Below are 27,346 nucleotides of genomic sequence, written 5' to 3'. Positions count from 1 at the left end.
CTTCTTTTGCCTTAGTTTTAATTAACTTGATTCAGGCCCCTTAGTTGTTTTTTCCCTTAATTAGCAGCCAGACAGTAGTGAGATATAAAACTCACCACCACATGAGCAAACAAAATCTGAAAGTAAAGAAAGGTGACGGTCTCAGTAAGGTTGATCTCTCAGGTCACCAAAACATTTTGGTTGGAGTGAAATTGGTTAGAGTTTGAAGCCCCAATTAATTTATCTGGTCATCTGTTGGCTCTTTTCACATCTCATTTCTGTTTGGCTGACATTTAATGAAGAATCAATTCAGAAGACTTAATCCTTAAAAACAGGGCTATTAAAATGGAATGAAAAAGTAGTTAATTAGCAGTGAAAACTGCTCGCTGATTAGGAAACGAGTTAGAATGAAAACCTGCAGCCACTGCGGCCCTCCAGGTCTGGAGTTCAACACCCATGGTTTAAACAGTAACGTCTTTTCCAAAAATAAATATTAGAGGAGCTGAGATGACCCAAAACAGTGTGATAAATACGCAAAGATCGCACTGCAAAAAGGGCCGAACAGGGGACATTCTCAGAAACGTGACCCCAGGAGGCAGACGCCATAGAACGATACTCATAATCAGGATTTTGACCCAGGTACATTTCTGACACTTGACAAAGATGTCTGCAGTGTACAATCCTGAGTGGAATTCGACCAAAAGGCACACAGAGTGAGGAAGATTATAATTATTTTAAAATTCAACTTGCACTCAATATTTCAAAATCCCCATCTCCATCTTCGACTAAATCTGCAGAGTTTTCTTAAAACTCTAGAACATTGCTCACATGACATTTTGAGACACAACCCTACACTGAAGATGTTTTTGGACAATAGCAGCTCTTTTATTCTAGTAGCCAATTTTGAAAGTACTGCTCACTAAGAATGCCAATAATGTTTTTTCGGGCTTGGCAAGCAACATCTAAATGATCCTAAGATTTCTATGGCTAGATGAGCTGAAAGTGGTCCTTACTGCATGAGTTTTGTTCTAACTGGAGAAGGGCACGCACTGCTTTCCACACTGTGAACATCACAGCTGCAACCACGTCATGGTTTGGGGATTTCTTGGTCTATCAGAACTTTGATGATTTACAACAGCTGCAGGCAACATTAATTCTGCTTTGTATTAGAGAATTGTTGAAGAAAGCGCTAAAATACTCAACTACCAAAGAATTGTAAACAGTGTTTTTGGAACCAGTGCATTAAAGACCACATCTAAACAACATCAAAATAATGTGGAAGAGTCTGAAAAGTAACAGGCCATTCAAAAAAATATCAGCATGGTGAAGCAACATCCCAGAAATTGACGAAAATGACTGATGAACAACTGTTGAAAGTGTTTACTTACAGTTACTGGGCCAAAGTGAAAATCTAGGGGTGCAATGTGTTCACTCAGTTCCATTTATCTATACTAATTACAAGTAACTGCATAAAGTTCTGATAACATTTAATGATCACACAGTCAAAAGGGGACAAATATCATTTTAACAAAGCGAGAAAACATCAGCTGATGCCTCAACAGCAAATTGATGAGTTAATCCCTTTGCATACATTTCCAATTATCCATAAAGTAATTTCATTAGGCAGTTGTGGTGGTGGTCATTTGTTCCTCTCACTGACACCCTCACCAGTACTAAATGAAAGCTCATCAAGACACACTTCTCTTACCTGAGTGTCAGCCTCAGCATAAACCCGGACGACATCTTCAGTCCCAGACGGCCGCACAAAAGCCCTAGAGAGACTGTACTTTTGGACCAAACTGTCAATTGCTTCCTGAAGTCCAGGAGGACTTACTGCTCGCCTCTCTGCATCAGTCGTATCAATCACTCTCCTATCAGCTACCTGGCAGACATGCAAAAAAAAGTACATTAAGTATCCCGGGTTTCAAATGAAATGATTTAAATTAAAATTTGAGAAATCAGCCTGCAGAAGAATGGAAACCAGAAGACCAAGTCTGCTCATACTGCATACTGACATTTTTTCACCCCCCAGGCATTACACTGCACTTTTGTGTTGTCTTAAGAGTATTACGACAACATTATTTCTGCAGGTATTTTAATGGCGTTGCTGTGAAACATTTCCATGTAACAGCAATGAAATTGTTTTGACCAGTAGCAGTATTACTTTTTTATGATATACCAAATGAAGCCTGCTTTTGAAATGTATGTGTGTATTAAAATATTAAAAAAAGACACCTAGAATGTTGCTATCGCACTTCACAGTGGCAGTCATAAACACTCTAGGGTGTATCAGCAGTAAACAAAATACACAAATATCTTACATCAATCCATTTTCAGAACTTCCCTTTTCAAGACCCCACTGATGTAATGGAGAATGAGGTAAGGAATGGATTACATTCAGACAAACACAAACATATCAATGGCACGTGGGGAAAAACTGGAGTTTGTGTAAGAAACCTAAATAAACACGGGAAGAACAAACAAACAGCACATAAATGAATTCCAAGCTAAGAATTAAATTAATTTGTATGCACAGCTGTATATTTTCACAAGTGTTCAGGAACCTCTAAATACAGAGTTTAGCTTGTTCAGACATTTGTATTTCTGTCTAAATCAAGTCAACCAATGAAAATGACCGCAGGCAAAGTCAATTCAGACTGAAGGCAGTAGGAGCTCAGTTTGGAGTTATAACAGCACCAAGTACTTACTAAATAAAAACATTCATGTCTTTACATTTACTCTGCTTATGCTAATAGTGGTCAAGGTACTCAACACCACTGTGGGAATTCCTAGATGCTCCCAAGCCAGTCAAGACTGTTACCCCTCCAGTATATCATGGGAACTCCTCCCAGGAGGCTGTGTGTCATATATCCAAACCACCTCAATTAAGCCCTCTAGTTCTGGAAAACAGTGGTTCTATTTCAAGATCCTCAATGTATTGCTGAGCTCCTCATCCTTTTTTTTTTTTTTTTTTTTTAAATTACAAAGGTTGAAAATCTTCATTCTACTTTGACATTAACAGTAGTAAGCAAGCGGCCAAATAAAGCAACGTGAATAAAGTAATGAGAGTAATTATATAATTTCCAACAGTAACTTCACTTCTACAACAGGTGTGAGGAAAACCTTAACCAGAGATAAACAAGGAATTCTAAAATGATTAACATGAAAAATTTTACTAAAGTATCTGTAAAATACTTTAGAACGGAAAGTGTGCTGGAGCCATATTTATAGCAAGGTTAAAGCAATCTACCAATTCATATCCCCTCCAACTAAACAGACAGCAGCAAACACCAAGATGCTGTACGGTTTTTAGGAAAGTACATTAGCTTCACCATTCTAAATTATGCAGATTAAACAAAAACTACTACTATTAGGTTGCAAAATGTCATGATTAAAGACAGTACATGATGGAGTATTAAGCAACAGCATAACCATACAAACTTTATGCTGTATACTACTCTTGTGCTGCCTTGTCTGGACAGCACTTTATAGATCCAGGTCACCTGATAAGAGAAACAAAATACAGTAGATGTTCTTGAAAAGATCAATGTGTCAGGCCCAAGCTAGAAAAGCCAAAGAAACAAAACGTATATAGTTTGGAGAAAAGGGGGGGGGGGAATGTGAAAAGTTACATGTGTTTAAACTTCAGGGAAAAAAAAAAAAGTTTTTTTTTTTTTTTTTTTTTTTTTTGACCAGACAGTTGTTACCTTCTCTTTATTTGGGATATACTGTGAAAACAGCCAAAACTAGCCATTTCATTGAAAGACTAATCTTTGATAAATACACTTACTGCAGAAGGCATTTTATACCCAACAACTTATAAATTAAACAGAACATGGAATACTCTAGATAAGCATGTTTAGGCTAAACTGTCTTTGCCTTATTTCGCAAAACGTGACCCACTTACCAGAATACTGGGATGCAATACACTGACGTAAAATTGTGCATACCAAGAAACACAAAAAGAAGCTGACCTTGACTTTTACTTGTCTGTTTGGAAGGTCTGTGTAAATGGCATCCCACTGCTGAACAGTCATGCCTTTCAAGGCTAGAATAGCTTCAATTAGCAGCATGTCTGAAATAGCATCCCCTACTGTCTGCAAATAGAAGCAAAATTGTTGAAACCAGACACAGAATTTTAGGATCTTAATGGAAGACAGACATCAAATTGTTGTGTACAACATAAGAGAAAAATGCTTCAACATGAGTGTGAAATCAAGTATTCCTTCCACCTAAGACAAATTCCATTCCTCATACAGGTGCATCTCAATAAATTAGTGAAGTTAATTTATTTCAATAATTCAATTCAAAAAGAGAAACTCAAATATTATATAGATTCATTACACACAGAGGGATATATTTCATGCGTTTATTTCTTTTCATTTTGCTGATTATGGCTTACAGGTAATGGAAACTCAAAGTTCATTATCTCAGAAAAATAGAATATTACATAAGACCAATAAAAAAAAAAAAAAGAAAGAAAAAAAAAAAGATTTTTAGAACAGAAATGCTGGCCTACAGTACTACAGTACTGAAAAGTATGTCCATGTACACACTCAATACTAAGTCGGGGATCCTTTTGCATGACTTACTGCATCAGTGTGGCGAGGCAATCAGCCTGTGGCACTGCCGAGGTGTTATGGAAGCCCAGGATGCTTTGATAGCAGCCTTCAGCTCATCTGCATCGTTGGGTCTGGTGTCTCTCATCTTCCTTTTGACAATACCCCATAGATTCTCTATGGGGGTTAGGTCAGGCGAGTTTGCTGGCTAATCAAGCACAGTGATACCATGGTCTTTTGGCAGTGTGGGCAGGTGCCAAGTCCTGCTGGAAAATGAAATCAGCATCTCCATAAAGCTTGTCAGCAGAGGGAAGCATGAAGTGCTCTAAAATTTCCTAGTAGATGGCCGCACTGACTTTGGACTTGATATCAGTGGACCAAAACCAGCAGATGACACGTCTCCCCAAATCATCACTGACTAGAAACTTCACACTGGACCTCAAGCAGCTTGGATTCTGTGCCTCTCCACTCTTCCTCCAGACTCTGGGACCTTGATTTCCAAACGAAATGTAACATTTACTTTCATCTGAAAAGAGGACTTTGGACCACTGAGCAACATCCCAGTCTGTTTTCCCCTTAGCTCAGGTAAGACGCTTCTGACATGGCCTCTGGTTCAGAAACGGCTTGACACAAGGAACGCAATAGTTGTAGCCTATGTCCCGGATAAGTCTGTGTGTGATGTCTTGAAGCACTGACTCCAGCCGGAGTCCACTCCTTGAGAATCTCCCCCAAATTCTTGAATGGGCTGTGCTTCACAATCCTCTCAAGGCTGTGGTTATCTCTGTTGCTTGTGTACCTTTTTCCGCCACAATTTTTCCTTCCACTCAACTTTCCATTAATATACTTGGATGCAGCACGCTGTGAACAGCCGGCTTCTTTAGCAAAGAGTCAGCAGTCTTCCCCATGATTGTGTGGCCTACTGAGAGACCACTTAAAGGCTCAGGACACCTTTGCAGGTGTTTTGGGTTAATTAGCTGAGTGGAGTGAGACACCACGAGTCTACAATATTGAACTTTTTCACAATATTCTAATTTTCTGAGATACTGAATTGTGGGGTTTCATTATATAAGCCATAATCCGCAAAATGAAAAGATAAATGCTTGAAATATACAGTTAGGTCCATAAATATTTGGACAGAGACAACTTTTTTCTAATTTTGGTTCTGTACATTACCACAATGAATTTTAAATGAAACAACTCAGATGCAGTTGAAGTGCAGACTTTCAGCTTAAATTCAGTGGGGTGAACAAAACGATAGCATAAAAATGTGAGGCAACTAAAGCATTTTTTAACACAATCCCTTCATTTCAGGGGCTCAAAAGTAATTGGACAAAGTAAATAACTGGAAATAAAATGTTCATTTCTAATACTTGGTTGAAAACCCTTTGCTGGCAATGACAGCCTGAAGTCTTGAACTTATGGACATCACCAGATGCTGGGTTTCCTCCTTTTTAATGCTCTGCCAGGCCTTTACTGCAGCGGCTTTCATTTGCTGTTTGTTTGTGGGCCTTTCTGTCTGAAGTTTAGTCTTCAACAAGTGAAATGCATGCTCAGTTGGGTTAAGATCAGGTGACTGACTTGGCCAATCAAGAATTTTCCACTTCTTTGCTTTAATAAACTCCTGGGTTGCTTTGGCTGTATGTTTTGGGTCATTGTCCATCTGTATCATGAAACGCCGCCCAATCAATTTGACTGCATTTAGCTGGATTTGAGCAGACAGTATGTCTCTGAACACCTCAGAATTAATTCGGCTGCTTCTGTCCTGTGTCACATCATCAATAAACACTAGTGTCCCAGTGCCACTGGCAGCCATGCACGCCCAAGCCATCACACTGCCTCCACCGTGTTTTACAGATGATGTGGTATGTTTTGGATAACGAGCTGTTCCACGCCTTCTCCATACTTTTTTCTTGCCATCATTCTGGTAGAGGTTGATCTTGGTTTCATCTGTCCAAAGAATGTTTTTCCAGAACTGTGCTGGCTTTTTTAGATGTTCGTTAGCAAAGTCCAATCTAGTCTTTCTAATTCTTGAGGCTTATGAGTGGCTTGCACCTTGCAGTGCACCCTCTGTATTTACTTTCATGCAGTCTTCTCTTTATGGTAGAATTGGATATCGATACACCTACCCCCTGGAGAGTGTTGTTCACTTGGTTGGCTGTTGTGAAGGGGTTTCTCTTCACCATGGAAATGATTCTGCGATCATCCACCACTGTTGTCTTCTGTGGACGTCCAGGTCTTTTTGCATTGCTGAGTTCACCAGTGCTTGCTTTCTTTCTCAGGATGTGCCAAACTGTAGATTTTGCCACTCGTAATATTGTAGCAATTTCTCGAATGGGTTTTTTCTGTTTTCGCAGCTTAAGGATGGCTTCTTTCACCTGCATGGAGAGCTCCTTTGACTGCAGGTTGTCAGTTCACAGCAAAATCTTCCACATGCAAGCACCACACCTCAAATCAACTCCAGGCCTTTTATCTGCTTAATTGATAATGACATAACGACGGAGTTGCCAACACCTGCCCATGAAATAGCTTTTGAGTCGATTGTCCAATTACTTTTGAGCCCCTGAAATGAAGGGATTGTGTTAAAAAAATGCTTTAGTTGCCTCACATTTTTATGCAATCATTTTGTTCACCCCAATGAATTAAAGCTGAAAGTCTGCACTTCAACTGCATCTGAGTTGTTTCATTTAAAATTCATTGTGGTAATGTACAGAACCAAAATTAGAAAAAAAGTTGTCTCTGTCCAAATATTTATGGACCTAACTGTATCACTGTGTATGTGATGAGTTTATATACAAGTTTCACTTTTTGAATTGAATTACTGAAATAAATTAACTTTTCAATGATAATTTATTGATATGCACCTGTAAGTGCCATTTGATGGGCATATAAATCAATTTTACCACCTGTGTGGAGTAACTAACCTCCTGTGACATTTTAGCACTCTCTCTGGTCTTGTACTTTCCAATTAATACTCCTTTCTTTCTGTAAATATTCCTCTATTAATTCAAACCCTTCTGAAAATGGATTTGCCAGTTCTTACATTTCACTCACTGGTAGAAGCCTTCTGGTCTCAGTTCTTTAGAAGTCAATTTCCTTGATGAAAAACTCTACACTTACCACAAAGCAGAAATGGTGATCTACTTTTCATGATTTCTTAACCTGAGCTGTCTGGGTTGTGGGCCGATAAGATATCCAGCAACGCTTTATGAGAAATGGATTACTTCAGCTTAGTCACTCAGGCTTTGTTATCTCTCGACTTTTCTCTTTAGTCCCATGTGGTCACTCTTTTCTGTCAAACTAAAGGCATCTAGACATTCTCTAGATGCCATCTTAGATAGATTTAGCACTGGACAACATGGTATGAGTTCCCATATATTTGAAAAATTAAAATGTGCTTCAATTCAAATGTTTAAAGTCTAAAAAATCATGATTGTAATCAAAATTTGTCATTTTTCATACTCTACTTGAGACTTATCCCTCTATGAACCTCTATGAAAGGATCACAAATAAAATCATTTCGTAATCACTGACCTTGAAATAGTCTAAAAAGATGCCTCACTCATGGTTATGTTTGGGATTTATAATTTTTAACATTTGTGATCAGCAACCTCAAAATAGCATAAAATGACATGCCACATACATATATTATCAATCCCCATTTTTTTCAAAATTCTGAGAAAAGGAGAAACTTTGACCCCTCCGTATCCCATTACGGGGTGAAACCCTGGGGATGGTTGATGTGTATGCACAACTTTAAGTTCTTCTCATCATTTCTGCTGTACAGACCACTGGTTTACTCTTATTTACTTACAAGGGTGTAAAATAAAATATGGCTAAAATGACCTAAAATTAAAGGGTTTTCAGGTCTAGTGGGTAAAAGTAAGTGGGAACACCAAAAAACTCAACATCTTGTATAACTAGACATCAAGATGTGCCTAACGGTATATATGTGTGTTTTTTTGTTATATTGGTGAGTCAGGAGGTGCAGGACAAAAAAAATGCTTTAAAAACATTCTTAAGCAATTCTTATTAACATAATAGAACATTAACACAGAAAAATATAGATAAATTAACTAGCAATATAGTTAAAATAAAAAAAAAAAATTGTGTGCAGAGCACTTTGGAAACATTAGATGAAAAGGGAAAAGCCAAGCAGGACTGGATAGCCTATTCTTGTCAAAACTGCGCTTAGGTTGGCAATATAACTGAAAAAAAAGTGATTAAGGAATAAAAGGAAGTGAATTTAAAGTAGTTAGACTCTTATGGAAAGTAATTTTACAACTTCTCAATGACAAATATAGCTTGTACAATTTCTAAAGTTCTGTTGTACCTTACCTGATTAATTAGATTTAAAGTATTCATCAGTAGTTTAGCTGCATTTATTTGCTCTTTACTTGCATTTTGATTTTCTACAAGCTGTTGTATCTTCTTCTGGGCATCCTTACTGAACAAAACCTTAAAGAATAATTTCCAGAACATTAAAAAAGAAACTGATGCAGTAAACAGTAGGAGAGGGACTATTTACATTTAGAATTCCAGCCCACAAGTTCATAGTAAAAAGGCAAGGAGACTCTAACTTAGTTCATTTACAATGTATGAGCTTTGACCTAAAAAACAGAAAATGAAATTCAGCCAGTAAAGTCAAAAATTACACCACTGACATTAAGGTAGTACCACAAATCACTGCACAGATATAGTAATGCTTGTAATGTATATTTTTTGTATTTTTATATACATTATATACATATATACAGTACATACATATATATACACACATACATATACACATATATACATACTGTATATACACACATACATATATAAATATACATATATATTTAATGTAAAATCTTTTCTGTAATGTAAAGTATGATAATAGTCTGACAATAACACTTTCAATAAAAGAAAGCAGTGTCAAATTTATCAACAACTATTGACTACATAGACTCAACATACTACATGGAATATTATCAGTAATCAGATGCATGCCATATATTTACATATACAAAAGAATGTTACCTTTAACAAAACTAATAACAGTTAAATACTCTAAAACTTACAGTGCCATGACCATTGGCTTCAAAGTAAACACCAATATCAAACTGTTGGGCTTTGTGATGCAAGTGTTTCACTCCTGTTTTTGCACAATGCACTTCAACCTAAAGAAGAACAAATGACTAGTTATTTAATTATTAATTATTGACCAATTACTCTTTATTGATAGTGACATCAAACATACTTTGAAGTAATTAATCATGAAAAACCACTATCCAGAAAATCTGTTAATGAAGATGCAGAAAACAATAGATTACAATTAATGTTAGTATTAGAATATATGTACTAGTACAATTTGAAAACCTTTACAGCTTACAGACAAGTCTCAAATTAAATGTTCTACACAACACAAAAGATTCAAATTAGTGCTGGGAGGTATACCGGTTCATACGAAAAACCGTTTATTTTTGTTATGATATGGATTTCGCTTATACCGCAATACCGGCTTAAATAGACTAAACAACGTTCGGAACATGGTGCAGCGGGAAACTGTTTAATGGGGGACTTTTTTCACTGCTACACCGCTAAACACGCATGCAATGGAGTACATGCATTAGTGGAGGTATTGAGCGGTGAAAATTGACAGAGAACATTCCGAAACTGAAGCTGTAGCAGACGATAAAGTTGAACATGATGACACAGAAGAACTTTTGCCGTATAAAAGGAGCCACATCTGTTGTCTGGAGATTTTGGTTTTAAAAGGTCGAATGTGGACCAAGCAACTATTTACTGCAAATGCTGTCTAGGTAAAGTTGTCGCCGAAGACAGCAACACGAGCAATTTGCTGCACAACCTTAGCCGCAAACATGGTTTGGAGTACCATGAATGTATGGAACCAAGATTGCCACCCTCCACGTCCTCAGGTAAAACTGAAAAAGCGAGAGGATGCTCAACTCAGACATTACTTGTAGACGCATTTGCTAGGGGACTGCCTACGACAAAAAAAGCAAGCGGTGGATCAAGATAACCAATGCCATTACAATCCATATAGCTAACATGTCAGTGGACAGAGATTGTTAACATTAACAGAAAGTGTAGTTGGTTTACAAAAAATATTTACTATTTATTCCTTTTCTAAGACATGCTCAGTGCAGTACAACTTTTGACAAGCACCTCTGAATATTTTACTAAGTCTAAATGCCTCTTTGGATGGTTGAAAATATGTTGTCAAAATTTTAGTTTAAGTTGTTTACAAAAATTGTTCAATAAAATGGTTCTATATTTTGACTGCAACTGTCATGCAATGCGATTCCTTCTCTTCATTACTGCCACCCCCTTGAAAACTATCACTTTATGGGGCCATGCAAACCTGTATTAATACTTGTGTGCACATTAAAATGTTTTTTTGTACAATTCTCATGACAGTGGAATAGATTATTCTTAGCCAGTCTACTGCAGTAATTGCAGTGGAAAATGTGGTTAACATCCACTCATGCATGGGGGAAAAAAATACCGTTGAATACCGTGAAACTGGTATAATTTTGAAAAAATACCGTGATATAGAACTTTGGTCATACCGACCAGCCCTAATTCAAATCATATGAACAAACAAAATATTCCATTGCTGTCATTGTTTGCTACTAATTGGTGTATTGTTTTAAATATTTTTATATTATATGTTATCTCTTTTGTTATAAATAACTTTTTCAAAGAGAACTTTGAAAACATTCTCCAAAATTGTTATACACCATTGTCCCATTTACCAGATTGACATCTTGCTTATTTCTGGCTGCAAAAAAAAAAAAAAAAAGTTTGAATATAAAATACTCATGTGGTCTGATCAGTTAAATCATAATAGACAGGCACAATCCGATTTATCTAATAACACACAAACAATTGTACTGCTTCTGGTCAATACTGAATATTCACACCCCAAGCTGGAAAAACTACATTCTTCCTTACAAAACCGTTTCAGCTCACCAATATTTCTGGTGTTCCTTGCATAAAAATCTATTTTCAAGTTAAGCTTTAGGTGATGGATAACTACCCTGAAATTCTCCTGTAAAATTTCTAATAGAATTTTGAACTCCTTGTCCCTTCAATTACAACAAGCTATTCAGAGCCTAACACAGCAAAGCAAAGGAGCCTCAAATCATGATGCTCCCTTTCACCATGCTTTGTGGTTGGAATGAGGTTTGGTGCTAGAGTGCAGTGCGTTTTTTTTCTTTCCTGCAAACACAATGTTATATATGTCTGTTGAAGAGTGCAACATTTGCCTCATCTATCCACAAAGCACACTTGAGATATGCAGCCATGTATCTTTTGGAGAACAATAGTTTCCTCCATAATTCATATTTTTCAAAAGCTCCGAGAGCATTTGCTATTTGCTAGTTTCTGTATATTTAGTTTTCTTACTACCTGAATTACTATAATACTTAATACTAAAATACTGAAATAATCTCTTAGGGCAACAAGACAGTTAGGGTAATATTACAGTATATCCTCATAAGCTCTAATGTTAATGGTGGAGTTAATCACCTTGTATGTACAGTGCATCCGGAAAGTATTCACAGCGCATCACTTTTTCCACATTTTGTTATGTTACAGCCTTATTCCAAAATGGATTAAATTCATTTTTTTCCTCAGAGTTCTACACACAACACCCCATAATGACAACATGAAAAAAGTTTACTTGAGGTTTTTGTAAATTTATTAAAAATAAAAAAATTGAGAAAGCACATGTACATAAGTATTCACAACCTTTGCCGTGAAGCTCAAAATTGAGCTCAGGTGCATCCTGTTTCCCCTGATCATCCTTGAGATGTTTCTGCAGCTTAATTGGAGTCCACCTGTGGTAAATTCAGTTGATTGGGCATGATTTGGAAAGGCACACACCTGTCTATATAAGGTCCCACAGTTGACAGTTCATGTCAGAGCACAAACCAAGCATGAAGTCAAAGGAATTGTCTTTAGACCTCCGAGACAGGATTGTCTCGAGGCACAACTCTGGGGAACGTTACAGAAAAATTTCTGCTGCTTTGAAGGTCCCAATGAGCACAGTGGCCTCCATCATCTGTAAGTGGAAGAAGTTCGAAACCACCAGGACTCTTCCTAGAGCTGGCCGGCCATCTAAACTGAGCGATCGGGGGAGAAGGGCCTTAGTCAGGGAGGTGACCAAGAACCCGATGGTCACTCTGTCAGAGCTCCAGAGGTCCTCTGTGGAGAGAGGAGAACCTTCCAGAAGGACAACCATCTCTGCAGCAATCCACCAATCAGGCCTGTATGGTAGAGTGGCCAGACGGAAGCCACTCCTTAGTAAAAGGCACATGGCAGCCCGCCTGGAGTTTGCCAAAAGGCACCTGAAGGACTCTCAGACTATGAGAAAGAAAATTCTCTGGTCTGATGAGACAAAGATTGAACTCTTTGGTGTGAATGCCAGGCGTCACGTGTGGAGGAAACCAGGCACCGCTCATCACCAGGCCAATACCATCCCTACAGTGAAGCATGGTGGTGGCAGCATCATGCTGTGGGGATGTTTTTCAGTGGCAGGGACTGGGAGACTAGTCAGGATAAAGGGAAAGATGACTGCAGCAATGTACAGAGACATTCTGGATGAAAACCTGCTCTAGAACGCTCTTGACCTCAGACTGGGGAGGACGGTTCATGTTTCAGCAGGACAACGACCCTAAGCACACAGCCAAGATATCAAAGGAATGGCTTCAGGACAACTCTGTGAATGTCCTTGAGTGGCCCAGCCAGAGCCCAGACTTGAATCCGATTGAACATCTCTGGAAAGATCTTAAAATGGCTGTGCACCGACGCTTCCCATCCAACCTGATGGAGCTTGAGAGGTGCTGTAAAGAAGAATGGGCAAAACTGGCCAAGGATAGGTGTGCCAAGCTTGTAGCATCATATTCAAAAAGACTTGAGGCTGTAATTGCTGCCAAAGGTGCATTGACAAAGTTTTGAGCAAAGGCTGTGAATACTTATGTACATGTGATTTCTCAGTTTTTTTATTTTTAAAAAATTTGCAAAAATCTCAAGTAAACTTTTTTTCACGTTGTCATTATGGGGTGTTGTGTGTAGAATTCTGAGGAAAAAATGAATTTAATCCATTTTGGAATAAGGCTGTAACATAATAAAATGTGGAAAAAGTGATGCGCTGTGAATATTTTCCGGATGCACTGTACACCGTTACTTTTTCATTTGCAATATCTCCTTACCCCCTTAATCACCCACTGCAGATTCTTTAGATTTCTAAACATTTCAATGTAGAGAAAAGCCAAGCAAAATGACACCTTTTATTGGCTAACTAAAAAGATTACAATATGCAAGCTTTCGAGGCAACTCAGGCCCCTTCTTCAGGCAAGATGTAATCAAGAATGTAATGAAGAAGGGGCCTCAGTTGCCTCGAAAGCTTGCATATTGTAATCTTTTTAGTTAGCCAATAAAAGGTGTCATTTTGCTTGGCTTTTCTCTACATTCATAATGGCTAACACGGTACAACACCCTAGTACTACAAACATTTCAAAACATTTACAATGAACTACTCCTTCAATGTATGTAATTATAATTTTTTAAGACTATTACTGCCATTTCACCTACTGGAACCTTCACTCTCTAGATTCAACATTTCTTGACTAACCGTATTCATACATCTTCTGAACAAAAAGGAGCTGCAATGTCCCATAAACTTATAACTCCCCTCTTTACTACATCAACATCTAAACCACGTTATACCTCCTTATCTCCTCAAACTTAGCTGTGCTATCATGGGACATAAGCATATTTTTCAGAGATGACCACCTTGACATTTCTGATTCCCATCTTAGCACTGTATTTCAGAACTGGCAGCCTACCCTAACCTCTGCTCTTTGTTCAGACACGGACAGTGACAACTGGATCTACTTTTGGCACTGGTGAGCAGCACATGGATATAAAAAAGGAGGTCTTCCACTTGTGCACCTGATAACACAACATACAAGACTTTTATGTCAAAACCTATCCAACAACCCCACTAACAACCAAATCCTCTTCTATCATTACATCCTCCTTGCTAGCGGATGGTTTAGAGGTGATCATTTGAGGTGCCTCATCCCTGCCTTCCACCTCAGAGTCACAAGAGTTGCTGTCTAGTTCTGCAAAGTTCTGAAAATGGTTGTACATCTCTAACTCCTGGGTCGATGTCCCTGGACAGTGTGTAACACTTACTCTGTGCTTACATCAAATGCCCCACCTATCCATTCCTCTCTAGACTTAGGTTTCCTCCCACGTCATTCTATGGATGCACTCTTTCTCTCTCTCTCTCTCTCTCTAAAAAAGTGTTTCTCAACATGTATTAGATCGAGAACCACTTTGTCAAAGTCAAAGACATGGAGGACCACATATTGAAAACAGCCATTCATTACCAAACATTCTGTGTTACAATTATCACATTCTTTTTTTTCTGTACATACTCATGTTAAAAATATTGTAACAACTCAAATTACAAAGAAGAGCTGGCACACTGACTAGTCAATGAGTTATTAAACACAAATAGGGCTATTTGTAGGAAAGCACCTCCTTACTTTACGTGCTTACACTATGCTCATGGTGAGGCATTGGATGTTGACCTTAGAAAGACACAAATAGATCTCTGTCAAGCTTGCACTACTGTAGCTGCAAGCTACAGTAATTCTTGTGCTGCTACTCTATGAGCGACCATGCTGGATCCTTTCTGTTGGTTTTAGTCACAGGTCTCCATCTCTCACACCTGGTGTCTGCTCACAGTTCTGGATGGCATACACTGTCTCTCTTTCAATCTCAAGCCAATCTCCCTGCCCCTTCGAGAAAGAAAGTTGGCATTAAAGGACCAACATTCAAGTCATTCATGCCCAGATAATCTATCATAAGGTCTTAAAGGTAGTGCAACTTCACACTTGGAAAACAAATCGATCAAAAGCAGCGTGCATCAGCTCACACATCGAAAAAAGGGATTGCTGTTGTGGTGGAGCTCAAGGTGGATTAAGGAAAACAAAACAAAAAAAATTCCAGGTAGTGGAGTTATGGTGGAAGTGAGAGAGACTGGGAATTTAGAAATGTCAAAAGAGATAAAGCAATCACTACAATCACACAGAACTAGAGCAAGAATGTGTAGTGCATAAGCAAAATATATTATCGTCTGTGAAATGGTCAGGTCTTAGATCACTTTTATGTGCCCTTGTCAGCAAGAAAGTTCTGTCAAGAAAGAGGACTAGATCAGCCTATGGAACACCTGGCTGATTACCAGTCGTCCATGGATCAAATATTTAGAACCAGTGCTCTAGAGCACAGGTGTCGAACTCCAGGCCCGGAGGGCTGCAGTGGCTGCAGGTTTTCATTCTAACCCCTTTCCTAATCAGTAACCAGTTTTCACTGCTAATTAACTCCTTTTCCCTTCCTTTTAATAGCCCTGTTTTTAAGGATTCCATCCTTCGAATTGATTTGTTTCTTCATTAAATGGCAGCCAAACAGAAATGAGACGTGACACGAGCCAACAGATGACCAGCTAAACTGGGGCTTCACACTCCAACCAGTTTCTTAATGAGAAGCCAATTCTTGCTGTTAATTAAACCCGTTACTTAATTCCATAGCTTGCTGCTGCTCTCATTCTGCTACAGCAGACATTTCCCAAAGTGTTGATTTTCTGTTTCTGATTATTGACCTGAGAAATCAACCTTACCGAGAACCTCACCTTTCTTTATGTTCAGATAATGTAGTTAGCTGGTCACGTGTTTGCTCGTTTTGTGTATCATTATTGTTTGGCTGCTAATTAAGGAAATAGAAAGAACTAAGGGCTCTGAGTCGAGTTAATTAAATCTAAAGCAAAAGAAGTTAATTAGCAGAAAAAATAGGTCACTAATTAAGAAGGTGGTTAGAATGAAAACCTGAAGTCATTGCAGCCCTCCAGGACTGGAGTTCGACACCCCTGCTCTAGAGGGCACTTGTCTGTGACAAGATGACTGGAAAAGCTCATCCAACAAATGTTGGCCAGCAACCTGGATGGAACAGAAGTCCCCTTACCTGACCAGGAAGCCATTATGGAAAGGTGAGGATAGACTAGTTTGGTTGATGGTACCATCCCTGCCAGGAGGCCATAATAACAGAAGGATAGAGGGAGACTGCTTCCCTGGGCCATGTATACCAACTATATACTAGGTAGCAGCATTGCTCAGTTGGTCCATCCATTTGTACATGTAACCTTCATAAAAGTTGAAGTTACCTCAATTGTGTTATGTAAAATTATTAATTACCTTCATGGTTTCCTCAAGGTAGCGTGTTGAGCTTCCATTTGCATATGCAGTTTGCACCACTGCTACTTGAAGATGGAGATCAGCCTAGACATGCAAATTCAGATTTATAATTGAATTTTAATATTATACTTAAGAAACAAGTATTAATATATAGAAATATAGTTAACATACTTTTGTAAGAAGCTCCTTCAGAAAGGTAGTTATCAAGGTAGCAATTTTATCTCCATCAAGCAGATGAAACAGGCTAGCACTATCATAGTAATAATAGACAACACGATCAGCATCTCCATCGTATGAACAACAACGTTCTCCGGCCATCATACGTATACCTAATTAAAACACAAATCATACCTCAGAACAACATCCAGAGGGGCCCCATTTGAGACAGTGCATATTGTTAGAAATTTAACAGTAACCCCTTCATAGTTTCTAAACAAAAACTGAACATTTGTTTACTAAAATCATATCATCTGATAAAGTTAAAGCAATTATTCCTTTAGAAACTATTATAAATTCAGAAGGATATATGCATTAACATAAGATAGCACAGGAACTGGTGTGAAAAAAGCAAGTGTACACTAATTACAAGCTTCTAGAAGGATCAAGTGTTGAAGGTTACTGATCTTTTCAATTCACAACAAAATACTTAAGAAATAAAGAGCTCAGCCAATTAGTCAGCCAAATCTTTACTGTCATACCTATTTAAAATCATTAGGCTATGTGCAGGGGTTAGGGGAAATCAGCTATTACTTTTCAATTTAATACACACTTAATACACATTTGATTTTATCTGGAGATGTTACCATCCAAATGCTAATCAGTGTCAGAAAACAAGATTCAACATATGCTATGCTCCAAAGTAATAAATCTTATAATGTAAGTCAAATAAACTGACAGAGACAAACAACCATAACATCTACATTATTATATGCATTAAACACTAATTTAAATTTTAGCCAAGCACTGCAGGGACACTTAAAACATACAACTGTTTTTGATCTCCCTTATCAAGTTTGGTGCAAATCTCAAACCCATGTGCATACTGTATAAATAAATTATTAAATTATTTTCAAGTTTTGGTTGGCTAAAGTTAAAATACATTGTACTTGAGCCTTTACAAAACTGTATATCATTCAAAAACAACACTGTAACACAGATGAATAGATTGGACTGAAGAAAAGTTATGAAGTATGGAAAAAAAATATGCAGGACTGAAAGTATTGAATGACAAAAGATGTACAGGATTAGGCAGAAATTTAGTGAGGGAGCAGTGAAAATATTAACAGGAAATTTTGAAGTAAGTAAATAAAATTGTGGGAAGTAAAGAAAGAAGCATTGTTGAGCACTGTGATTGAGACAGTGAAATTATATAATACTGTAAGTTAAAATAAGTAGATAATTGGCCCCATTTCTGTCAGGTTTACTGGAAGAAGCAATGCAGGTATGGAAGTAAATTGAAATGAAAACTACTGGCATATAGCACTTTCTCACAGGCTGTGCCAATGTCTAATAAGAAAACTCCACACACAAGTGTAAAATGAAATTACTCTGTACTCCAAAGTAACGAGAAAATAAAAATGAAACTGACACTTAACCTCAAATATAACATTGATATCTGCAAAAGGCAGTCTTTCCCAAGCTAACAAATTACCTATAGATTCAAAGAAATTTACATTAAATCCATGCCTAATGAAAAAAAAAAATTAACACTTAATGTTCAAATGAAAAAAATCCAATCTAAAACAGGTATCATATTTTTTCATTTAAATAATAAATGTATATATTACTTTGCTATTCTGATTTTTTCCTTAAAATTTCTTGTATAGTGACATTATTTTTTACATTTTGTAACTTGTAGAATAGGAAACTGCTGTAATCCACAAGGATGCTTTGTAAATTCTGAAGTTTACATAAATCATTTATTATATTTTTTTGTATTTTCTTGTGGTTGGATTGTGTGTGCATACATTACTCTGTTGCATTATTTCCAAAGCTAGTACAGACAATACTGGAATTTGTTTGGCTTTTTATAAGCTTACTAGCCAACCCGCGGTGTAGCAAACGACGCATAATTATGTATTGATGATTGAACACTTCCAGAACGACACAGTTGTCCAAACAGAAGTGAAAATAAAATTGAGCCAGATGCATTCTTTAACTGCATTTTCTGCCTTGTAGCGCAGTGGTAGTGTTGCTGGTTAACAGTAAGGACACTGTGGAAGATTTTGGGTTCGCTTCCCGGTTCCTCCCTGTGTGGATAGCGCTTTGAATGAAAAAAGTGAACATTTGCAAAATCCGTAACGGTGCGTTCAGTAAGTACAATGCACACGCGTTTAATTTGTCGGCCACTTTTTGCCAGCCGTCTTTTCAGGTTTGGGCTTATTTTGCAGTGTTACCGCTTATGCATATTAAATCTTGAAATCCTTCGAGTAACTAATTAACTAACACCCACCCACCCAGCTTGTGTGAAAAAAATGCGCCGGTTCTTACATCATTTTGTTGTAGCCTATCAAAGACTTGCTGCCCCCAACTCCTCACCTGAGTCGCTGTCGTCTGTGCACCTCTGAGCCACGTTGTCCTTTCATTGTTCTTTGCGGTTTCGGCTGCTTTTCTATATATAATCCACCAAGTCACCCGACCACAGTAGTAGGAGGGGGGTGGGGAGCGTACACAGGGCAGGGACGTATTCAGAGGGAGCATATGACCCGCACTCAGTGGGTATTCCTCGTTCGTGGGGAACAATTCGAGAAAGAGCTATCAATCTGTCAATCCTCTCCGTGTTCAGGCAGGGTGAGGTTTCCCGTGTTGAGTCAAATAAAGCAAGATTTGTGTGTGGCGAGTTGTTGTGTTCAAGCACATGAGCAGGCACTGTGAATGCCTTGACAGCATGGGTGGACGCATGCCGGATGAATAATGTGTATCTATATATCTTCCTAGATATGGACAGCGTCTGATAGTTGTGATAGTTTTACACTCCAGCACATTGCGGTGAACGCTGGTAGTCAGGCGGGCAGGCGCATTAGAGTTGGTGCTCTTAGAGTTGGTGGGCATGTCTCTCTAGCGGTTCGAGTTCTTGGGCGGTGCTCTGTCGTTTGTACCACACGGTCGGACGACTTGGTGGATTATATATGATGATTACTAAATGTTGAAATCCTTCGAGGAACTAATTAACTAACTAACACCAACCCCGCTTGTGCATATTAAATGTTGAAATCCTTCGAGGAACTAATTAACTAACACACACCAACCCACCCACACACACAGCTTGTGTGAAAAAATGCGCCCGCATGGTCGGACGACTTGGTGGATTATATATGATAAACATTTGCAAAATCCGTAACGCTGCTTTCAGTAAGTACAATGCACACGTGTTTATATAGTAAAAGGCAAATTATCCGCGACAAACTGTTATAAACGCTTTATACCAACCCGCGGCGTAGTAGGCTATACGCCGCATAATCACACCGCTTTTTAAATGTTTAAGCAGAGGGAAAAAAATGAACATTTGCAAAATCCGTAACGCTGCTTTCAGTAAGTACACTGCACACGCATTTAATTTGTCGGCCACTTTTTGCCAGCCGTCTTTTCTGGTTTGGGCTGCTTTTGCAGTGTTACCGCTTGTGCATATTAAATGTTGAAATCCTTCGAGGAACTAATTAACTAACTAACACCAACCCACCCACACATACACACAGCTTGTGTGAAAAAATGCGCCCGTACTTTCATAATTTTGTTGCAGCCTATTAACTGTTTTAGGCGCTGCATTCAGCAATTCATATCCGCGACAAACATGCTTCTTTTTACATGGTCCTGCTTTGGTGGGCGGGAAACGTTTTCCGTGTTCCTGCAGGACCATCTAAGAAGACGCATGTTTGTCGCGGAAACTAATTGCTGCATGTAGCGTGTAAAACAGTTTGCTATGGTGCACGCAGTCGTGCGTCGTAAGCGAAAAGTCAACGTGGCTCAGAGGTGCATGTGTACTGTAGCCCAGACGAAGATAAATGACGGTGTTTTTTTCCCAGTCGACGCGTCCGAGTTGGTGGGCGTGGCTCTGCGAGTTGTCGTCATAATCCAATGGTCTTAGAGTTGGTGGGCGTGGTTCCTTCCTGCGTGCGCCTTGGGCGGCTTACTTGTCAGCGGCTTAGTGAATCCACGCCCCTTCCGGCGTGCTTTCCATGGGTGGCTACTTATCTTCAGGCTTAGTGAATTATATATATATAGATTATAAGTATTTTTTTTGCATTACTGTACTAAAAGTTGTTACTTTTGACACTCAACTTTTACCATGGCAGCACTAACACAACCACTACTCCAACTCCCTACATGTGTTCTCATGGCCCTAGACTATAATCTGTAGAAAGTTACCATCTGCATTAGATTTTATCCTGCCGGAAATCCTATATTAAATGTATTCATTAGGGCACCATGTGCTTCACTGCTCTGACATCTTAATGCCTCTGCACTGGTTTTTCAGGCGTGTGGAGGACTTCATCTTGACATGCAGGGAGAACTGGCTGCAGCTCAACATCAGAAAGACAAAAGAGTTTCTGGTGAACTTCCAGTGTGCCAAAGAGCATCTAAGACCAGTCTTTATTCAGGCAGAGGAAGTGGATGTGGTGCAGCATTACAAGTACCTCTTTTAATCGATAACTAACTGCATACTGAGCTCATTTTACTTCTGAAAGAGACAGGTTTGTTTGAAGTGTTTGAATGAAGTTCCTGTCTCTACAATCTCCTGTGTTTCTGTGCAATTGTGTTATCCAAGCGTGACATCCTGCAGCCTCACTGTCCCTGTGATTGAGCCGCTGCACTATATATAGCCTGCCAGCATCAGCGCTTACCTCTGTGTGCTTGTGTGCAGCCAGTTCAAGCGCAGTTGGCTCGGTGATTTCATCCATAGCGTCAGTTACACCTTGTACATGTTGTTCCAGTAGTTTTTTTAAAATAGTTTTTACAGTTCATTAGCAGTGTGCAAAATTATCAGTGTTGTAGTAATTGTGATGCTCTTTGCATGAAAAAAAAATGTGTTCCATTAAAATTTCACTTTTACTTTGTAAATTGTGCCATTTATTTAAAGTACAGCAAAAAAGTATTTGGCGTCCAGGGATGCATTAACCTCCAAGTATGTGGCAGTTTAAAGCTTAAAGCTCCAAGATGCCATTGAAACGCCCTGCACTTTCTAAGGGTTCTGGCATTGAAAACGCGCTTGCATGAATTACAGTATATATAATGGTAACATAGGTATTTTACATTCTAGCACTGCGGGAGACATAGCAGTACAGTACTGTGCAGTATACGGATTTACCTTTACATTCTTTTTTTTAAGGTAATGAATTAGGCTGAGTTTGAAATTCAATTAAAGTGTTTTGGGGGCATATTTAGGGTTTAAACTATAAAAATTGGCCATTTTTTTTTAACCACATCCAAAATTCGCGGGTGCTCTAGGAACATAACCTCCACGAAATTTGGGGGTGTACTGCACATACTAACCGGTGTATTGTTTTATGCTGTGGTTTCTGGGGGAAGCAACTCGAGTTCAAAAGATGCACAATGCCCAACTTATCATAAAAGACACTCCATCACGGGTCTAAACCTAGACACACTAGAAGCTGCGGAAAAGAAAATGGTGGTAAAATTGGATGCCATCATGAAGAATCCCTTACATCAACCCCAGGAGGTGCTATCTTGGAGGATTTAGCCACAGGCTCAATCCTTCATGAGATTCTAAGTGCCTCTGGGGCTCTTTTCTGCCCACTGCTATGAAGAAATTCAGTGCTTCTTCCTACGTCTTAGACTTAATACTATACTCTTTTAAGTTTATTTTGCTAAAAATGTACAATATACATTTATTAATTATTTATCATCTATCCATTGATTGATTGTATTATTTATCCTCAGAGTCTATCTTTATTTTCTGATGTTTTTGTGGTTTCCCCTAGGGATTAATAAAGTTTATCTAATCTAATTATTATCTCTCCTACCATCTGTAAACCATAACACCATTAAACAATTGAACAAGTTAAAGTTCCTGCCTCGAAATCTGCAAGGATCTGAGAAAGAACTGTACAGTGTTGAATAGCAAGCATGAATGATAGGGTACCCCAAAGTAAGGAGCTTTGTCACTGGAAGTTTCTATATGTGCTTATGCATAACCCCTTTGCTTTCCACCCGAAGCCACAGTTGCAGTATACCTTCTTTTTACTACGTCCTCTGCCTTGCTCGTGCTGTTTATGTTTTATGGACGGATTCTCACTGGATTCATGCTGTGTTTTTGTAAAGTTTTATTCCGTTTGCTGCTTATATTCCGCGAGACCTCTCCCTTGTACTCTCCCTGAGCCGGCATGTTTGGTGAGTTAAATACTTACTTTCTTAGTTCACTAGGATTAACTATTGCTCGTTCACTCGGCGTCATTTTAATATTACCTCTGCATCCGCTGACATGATCTCCATGATTTGGTCTGTTAGACCCGTTTTTTCAAAAAAAAAAAAAAAAACCTATCTGCAGGATGATGGAGTAGGCAGACGAATTGTCTAAGACACCTGCCGCAGTTACCGGACTGGAGTAACCAAGGATTACTATCTGACTTAACTCTTCACTGTGCGCTCCTGAACTGCAGCTCTTTAACAAATAAAACTATTTTCCTTAATGACTTATCTACTTCTAAAACACTGGACATGCTATTCCTTGTAGAAACATGTCTTACAGGCCGAGGTGGCGGACTGGTGGTGATTCATTATGATTCTCTTAAAGCAACCACTGTTGATTTTGTTGATTTTCACATTATGTCTTTTGAATAGCTGTTTGTTAAAATCACTGAAAAGGCTTTGCTGCACATTATATTAAATTTACAGGCCTCCAAAGGTTTTTCTTTCTCATCTTTATGAAATTCTCACTCTTGATTGTGGCATGTCTACTGCAGTTATTTTGCTTGGTGACCTTAATATTCATATGGATACTGACTGTCCATCTGCTTGTGAGCTGCGTTTGGTACTGGATTGTTTCAGTTTTATGCAGCATGTCAGTTTTTCAACCCATGCTAAGGGCCATATTCTGGATCTTGTATGTTCCACTTGACTGCAGAACGTTTGTACATCTGGTTCTGTTATCTGTATTTCAGATCACAAGCTGATTGAATTTAGTTTCACTTATCACCTGCCTAAAATAAGTCTAAAATAAACTATTGTAATATCAAGACTATTGATCAGTTATCCTTTTCTATGTCTGTCGGTGTTTCCCGTCTCCATGATGTTTCTGGGTTGTCTTGCCCTATGCAGATTTTGTCTCTATATAATTCCGCATTGTCACAAATTTTGGATTATTATGAACCTATTAAATCCTTGATTGTTCCTACTACCCGGACATCTCCATGGTTTACAGCAGAATTGCGTACTGGTTGCCACTTGGAAAGGCTCTGAAAGAAGACTGGTCTGGCTGTTCATGCCCTGGCTTACATTAAACACCTGAAGGAATACAGATGTGCCTTTTCAGCAGCACTTTCAAAGTACTATTCCACCCTTATTGATTTTGGTTCTTGTCGCCCTAGATCTCTTTTCAATAGTTAACAGACTTTGTCAACCTGAGGTTAAAAATCCTTATTCCTCTGTTGAGCACTGTAATCTATTTTTGGACTATTTTCAGTCAACCATATATCAAGGTTTCTCTACCAACCATTCCTCATCTCTGTCAACCATTTCTACTTCTAAATCTTCAGTTTATACATCTAAATTTAACCCCACTACATCAACTTATATTCCTGAAGTATTATCTAAATGAAATCAATCTACTTGTCACTTAGACCCTGCTCCTACTTTACTGATTAAGGCTTGTACTGATAAAGTGAGAAATGGGAGCGGAAAGTTTATCAACTGTAGTTTCTGCACCTGTGTTGATCCAAGTGATTTAAAAACTGCTGCTATAACCCCTGTCTTAAAAAAAAAAAAAAAAAAACCTGGCTTAGATCCGTTAAAATTTTAACACCCAATCTCTAATCTTCCATTTATGGCTAAGATCTTAGAAAAGGTTGTTGCTGCTCAACTTAATGATTATTTAAACTTGTATGACTTGCTTGAGCCTTTTTAATCTGGACTCAGAGCCCTACATAGCACTGAAACTGCTTTACTTAAGGTAACCAATGACTTACTTATAACCACAGATTCTGGAATGGCTGCTCTTCTAGTTCCCCCTGAATTAAGCGCAGCATTTGATACAGCTAACCATGACATTTTACTGTCCTAACTTTCAGCTACTGGTATCCCTGGTGCTGCAATTTCTTGGTTCACATCATACCTCAGTGATCACCAGTATTACGTCTTCATTAGGGAACACAAATCTGCCACTACTTCACTCACACAAGGTGTCCCTCAAGGGTCAGTTATAGGTCCAATTCTCTAAGATCTTTATGCTCCCATTATGTGAGATTATTCGTCGATATGGTCTAACCTTCCACTGCTATGCCGATGATGCACAACTTTTTATAAGTGTTGATGCAACTGCAACATCTTCACCTGTTGCATTGACTGATTGCATTTGGGAAATCAATCATTGGATGACAGAAAATTTCTTACGACTTAATTCTGATAAAACAGAAATTTTATTAGTTGGTACCAAATCTGTCCTCTGTACCCTTCATGGGCTAAAAATTGACATTGATGGGATCCTGGTTGAACATCAGTCTGTAATTTGGGTGTCATCTTTAATCAACTTCTTACTTTTTAACCACACATTAACTCAATAGTACAGACAGCTTTTTTCATCTGCGCAACATTGTTCATCTGCATTCTTTCTGCAGTGTGAAGGATACTGAAACACTGATTCATGCTTTCATCACTGCCTGTCTGGACTATTGCAATGCACTGTTTTATGGCCTCCCGACTAAATGTATCAATAGATTACAATATGTTCAGAATTCTGCTGCTCATCTACTTACACACTCTAAAAAATCTGCTCACACCACTCCTGTCCTTAATGATTTGCATTGGTTAAAAGTCTTTTCAAGAATCAAATATAAAATTATTCTTCTCAGCTATACTGCCCTTCATGGTTTAGCCCCTCATTATCTGTCTGAGCTGCTGCTTCCTTACACTCCTGCTTGTGCATTAAGATCATCAATCATTAACTTACTCACTGTACCTAAATACAGGTTAGTAACTATGGGTGGCAGAGCTTTCAGTGCGATAGCCACTAAAATTTGGAATGCTCTTCCTCTCAGCCTTCGCAAGGAAAAATCTATTATTCATTTCAAAATCCTGTTAAAAACATCTCTTCAATGAGTATCATTCATTTTCTTGTATGTAATTTCTGTTGTCTTGTTAATGTGTTTTTTGAATTGTAAAGTGTCCTTGAGTGTATGAAAGGTGCTACATAAATAAAACATTATTATTATTATTTCAAGGAGTTTGCAGATATGTACTAGCCTAGACGTTAAGCTGAGGCCATGAAATCCTCAACACCAGCATAAAGCTAGCTACCTGTTTTAAAATAATGTTGAATTTGCATTCATCCATCATATTATTAATCAAGTTCAATAGAGTGCTTGGTAAGCATATGAATTCTAGATTCCAAGAAGGTAGGTACAGCACTGGTGTTTACCTAGGTAGAAAGTATAATCAGACCCCAATGTAATAACACTTTAAACTGTAGTACTTGGAGCCACTGAAACTGAAATCCACTTCCTAATGCTTTTGAATTTGCAAATAAAAATATTTGAATTTGCAAATAAAAATATATTTATATTTGCTTTATCTTACTTAGCTATAAAAATTGTGTACTAGAATTGCATGTAGTGTTTTTAGAGACAAATAAATGTGTATAAATAAACTATTATAAATTCCATCCATCCATTATCCAACCTGCTGTATCCTAACTACAGGGTCACTGGGGTTTGTTGGAGCCAATCCCAGCCAACAGAGGGCGCAAGGCAGGAAACAAACCCCGGGCAGGGTGCCAGCCCACCACAGGACACACGCGCACACACACCCACAACACCATGCACACACTAGGGACAATTTAGAATCGCCAATCCACCTAACCTGCATGTCTTTGGACTATGGGAGGAAACCGGAGCACCAGGAGGAAACCCCCGCAGACATGGGGAGAACATGCAAACTCCATGCAGGGAATACCCGGGAAGCAAACCCAGGTCTCCTTACTGCAAAGCAGCAGTGCTACCACTGCACCACCCTTTCCGCCACCTATTATAAATCATTATAAATAAATTACCTATTTTGCAAAGACAAATACTGCAGTCCAATCCTGTATATAAACAAGGTTTTTTTTAACTTTGATATGCAAATAAAAAATTAGAAACTATTGGTGAAGACATTCTGTACCTAGAGAAAATAAATTTGGCTAATTGAAAGATTAAAAATACCTGACCTTTTGAAATTGTAATATATTTGTCTTATTCTTCCAGTATACACTTGTATTACATGAATGTCTGTTGTTTTAGAATATAGCATTATAAGGAAGGGTTTATTAAAAATTTGGACCATGAAAGTTAGCTAGGCTAACTGTTTTACTTTTGGTGGCATTTCTTTTTTCCC

At 38.3% G+C, this 27,346-nt stretch overlaps 1 protein-coding gene across 2 annotated transcripts in view; it reads right to left on the bottom strand.

Annotated features, from left to right (window-relative positions):
- The window catches only part of pgm3 (phosphoglucomutase 3), a 111,584-nt gene that overhangs the window by 65,603 nt on the left and 18,635 nt on the right, over nucleotides 1-27,346 (bottom strand). For both annotated transcript variants that reach the window (XR_007934459.1, XM_028797870.2), the window contains exons 7-12: nucleotides 16,976-17,133; nucleotides 16,805-16,888; nucleotides 9,599-9,697; nucleotides 8,874-8,993; nucleotides 3,954-4,076; nucleotides 1,688-1,861 (exon numbers count right to left, since the gene is read on the bottom strand). Coding sequence is in view for 1 of the 2 variants with exons in the window: in XM_028797870.2 (XP_028653703.1) it covers nucleotides 1,688-1,861; nucleotides 3,954-4,076; nucleotides 8,874-8,993; nucleotides 9,599-9,697; nucleotides 16,805-16,888; nucleotides 16,976-17,133 (758 nt within the window). In the remaining variant the exon portion in view is untranslated. The remainder of the gene's footprint in view (nucleotides 1-1,687; nucleotides 1,862-3,953; nucleotides 4,077-8,873; nucleotides 8,994-9,598; nucleotides 9,698-16,804; nucleotides 16,889-16,975; nucleotides 17,134-27,346) is intronic.

The sequence above is a fragment of the Erpetoichthys calabaricus genome, chromosome 3 (assembly GCF_900747795.2).
Source record: "Erpetoichthys calabaricus chromosome 3, fErpCal1.3, whole genome shotgun sequence".
Classification (NCBI taxonomy): Eukaryota; Metazoa; Chordata; class Cladistia; order Polypteriformes; family Polypteridae; genus Erpetoichthys; species Erpetoichthys calabaricus.
The sequence above is the reverse complement of the archived record's forward strand: the minus strand, read 5'-3'. Positions and strand labels throughout refer to the sequence as shown.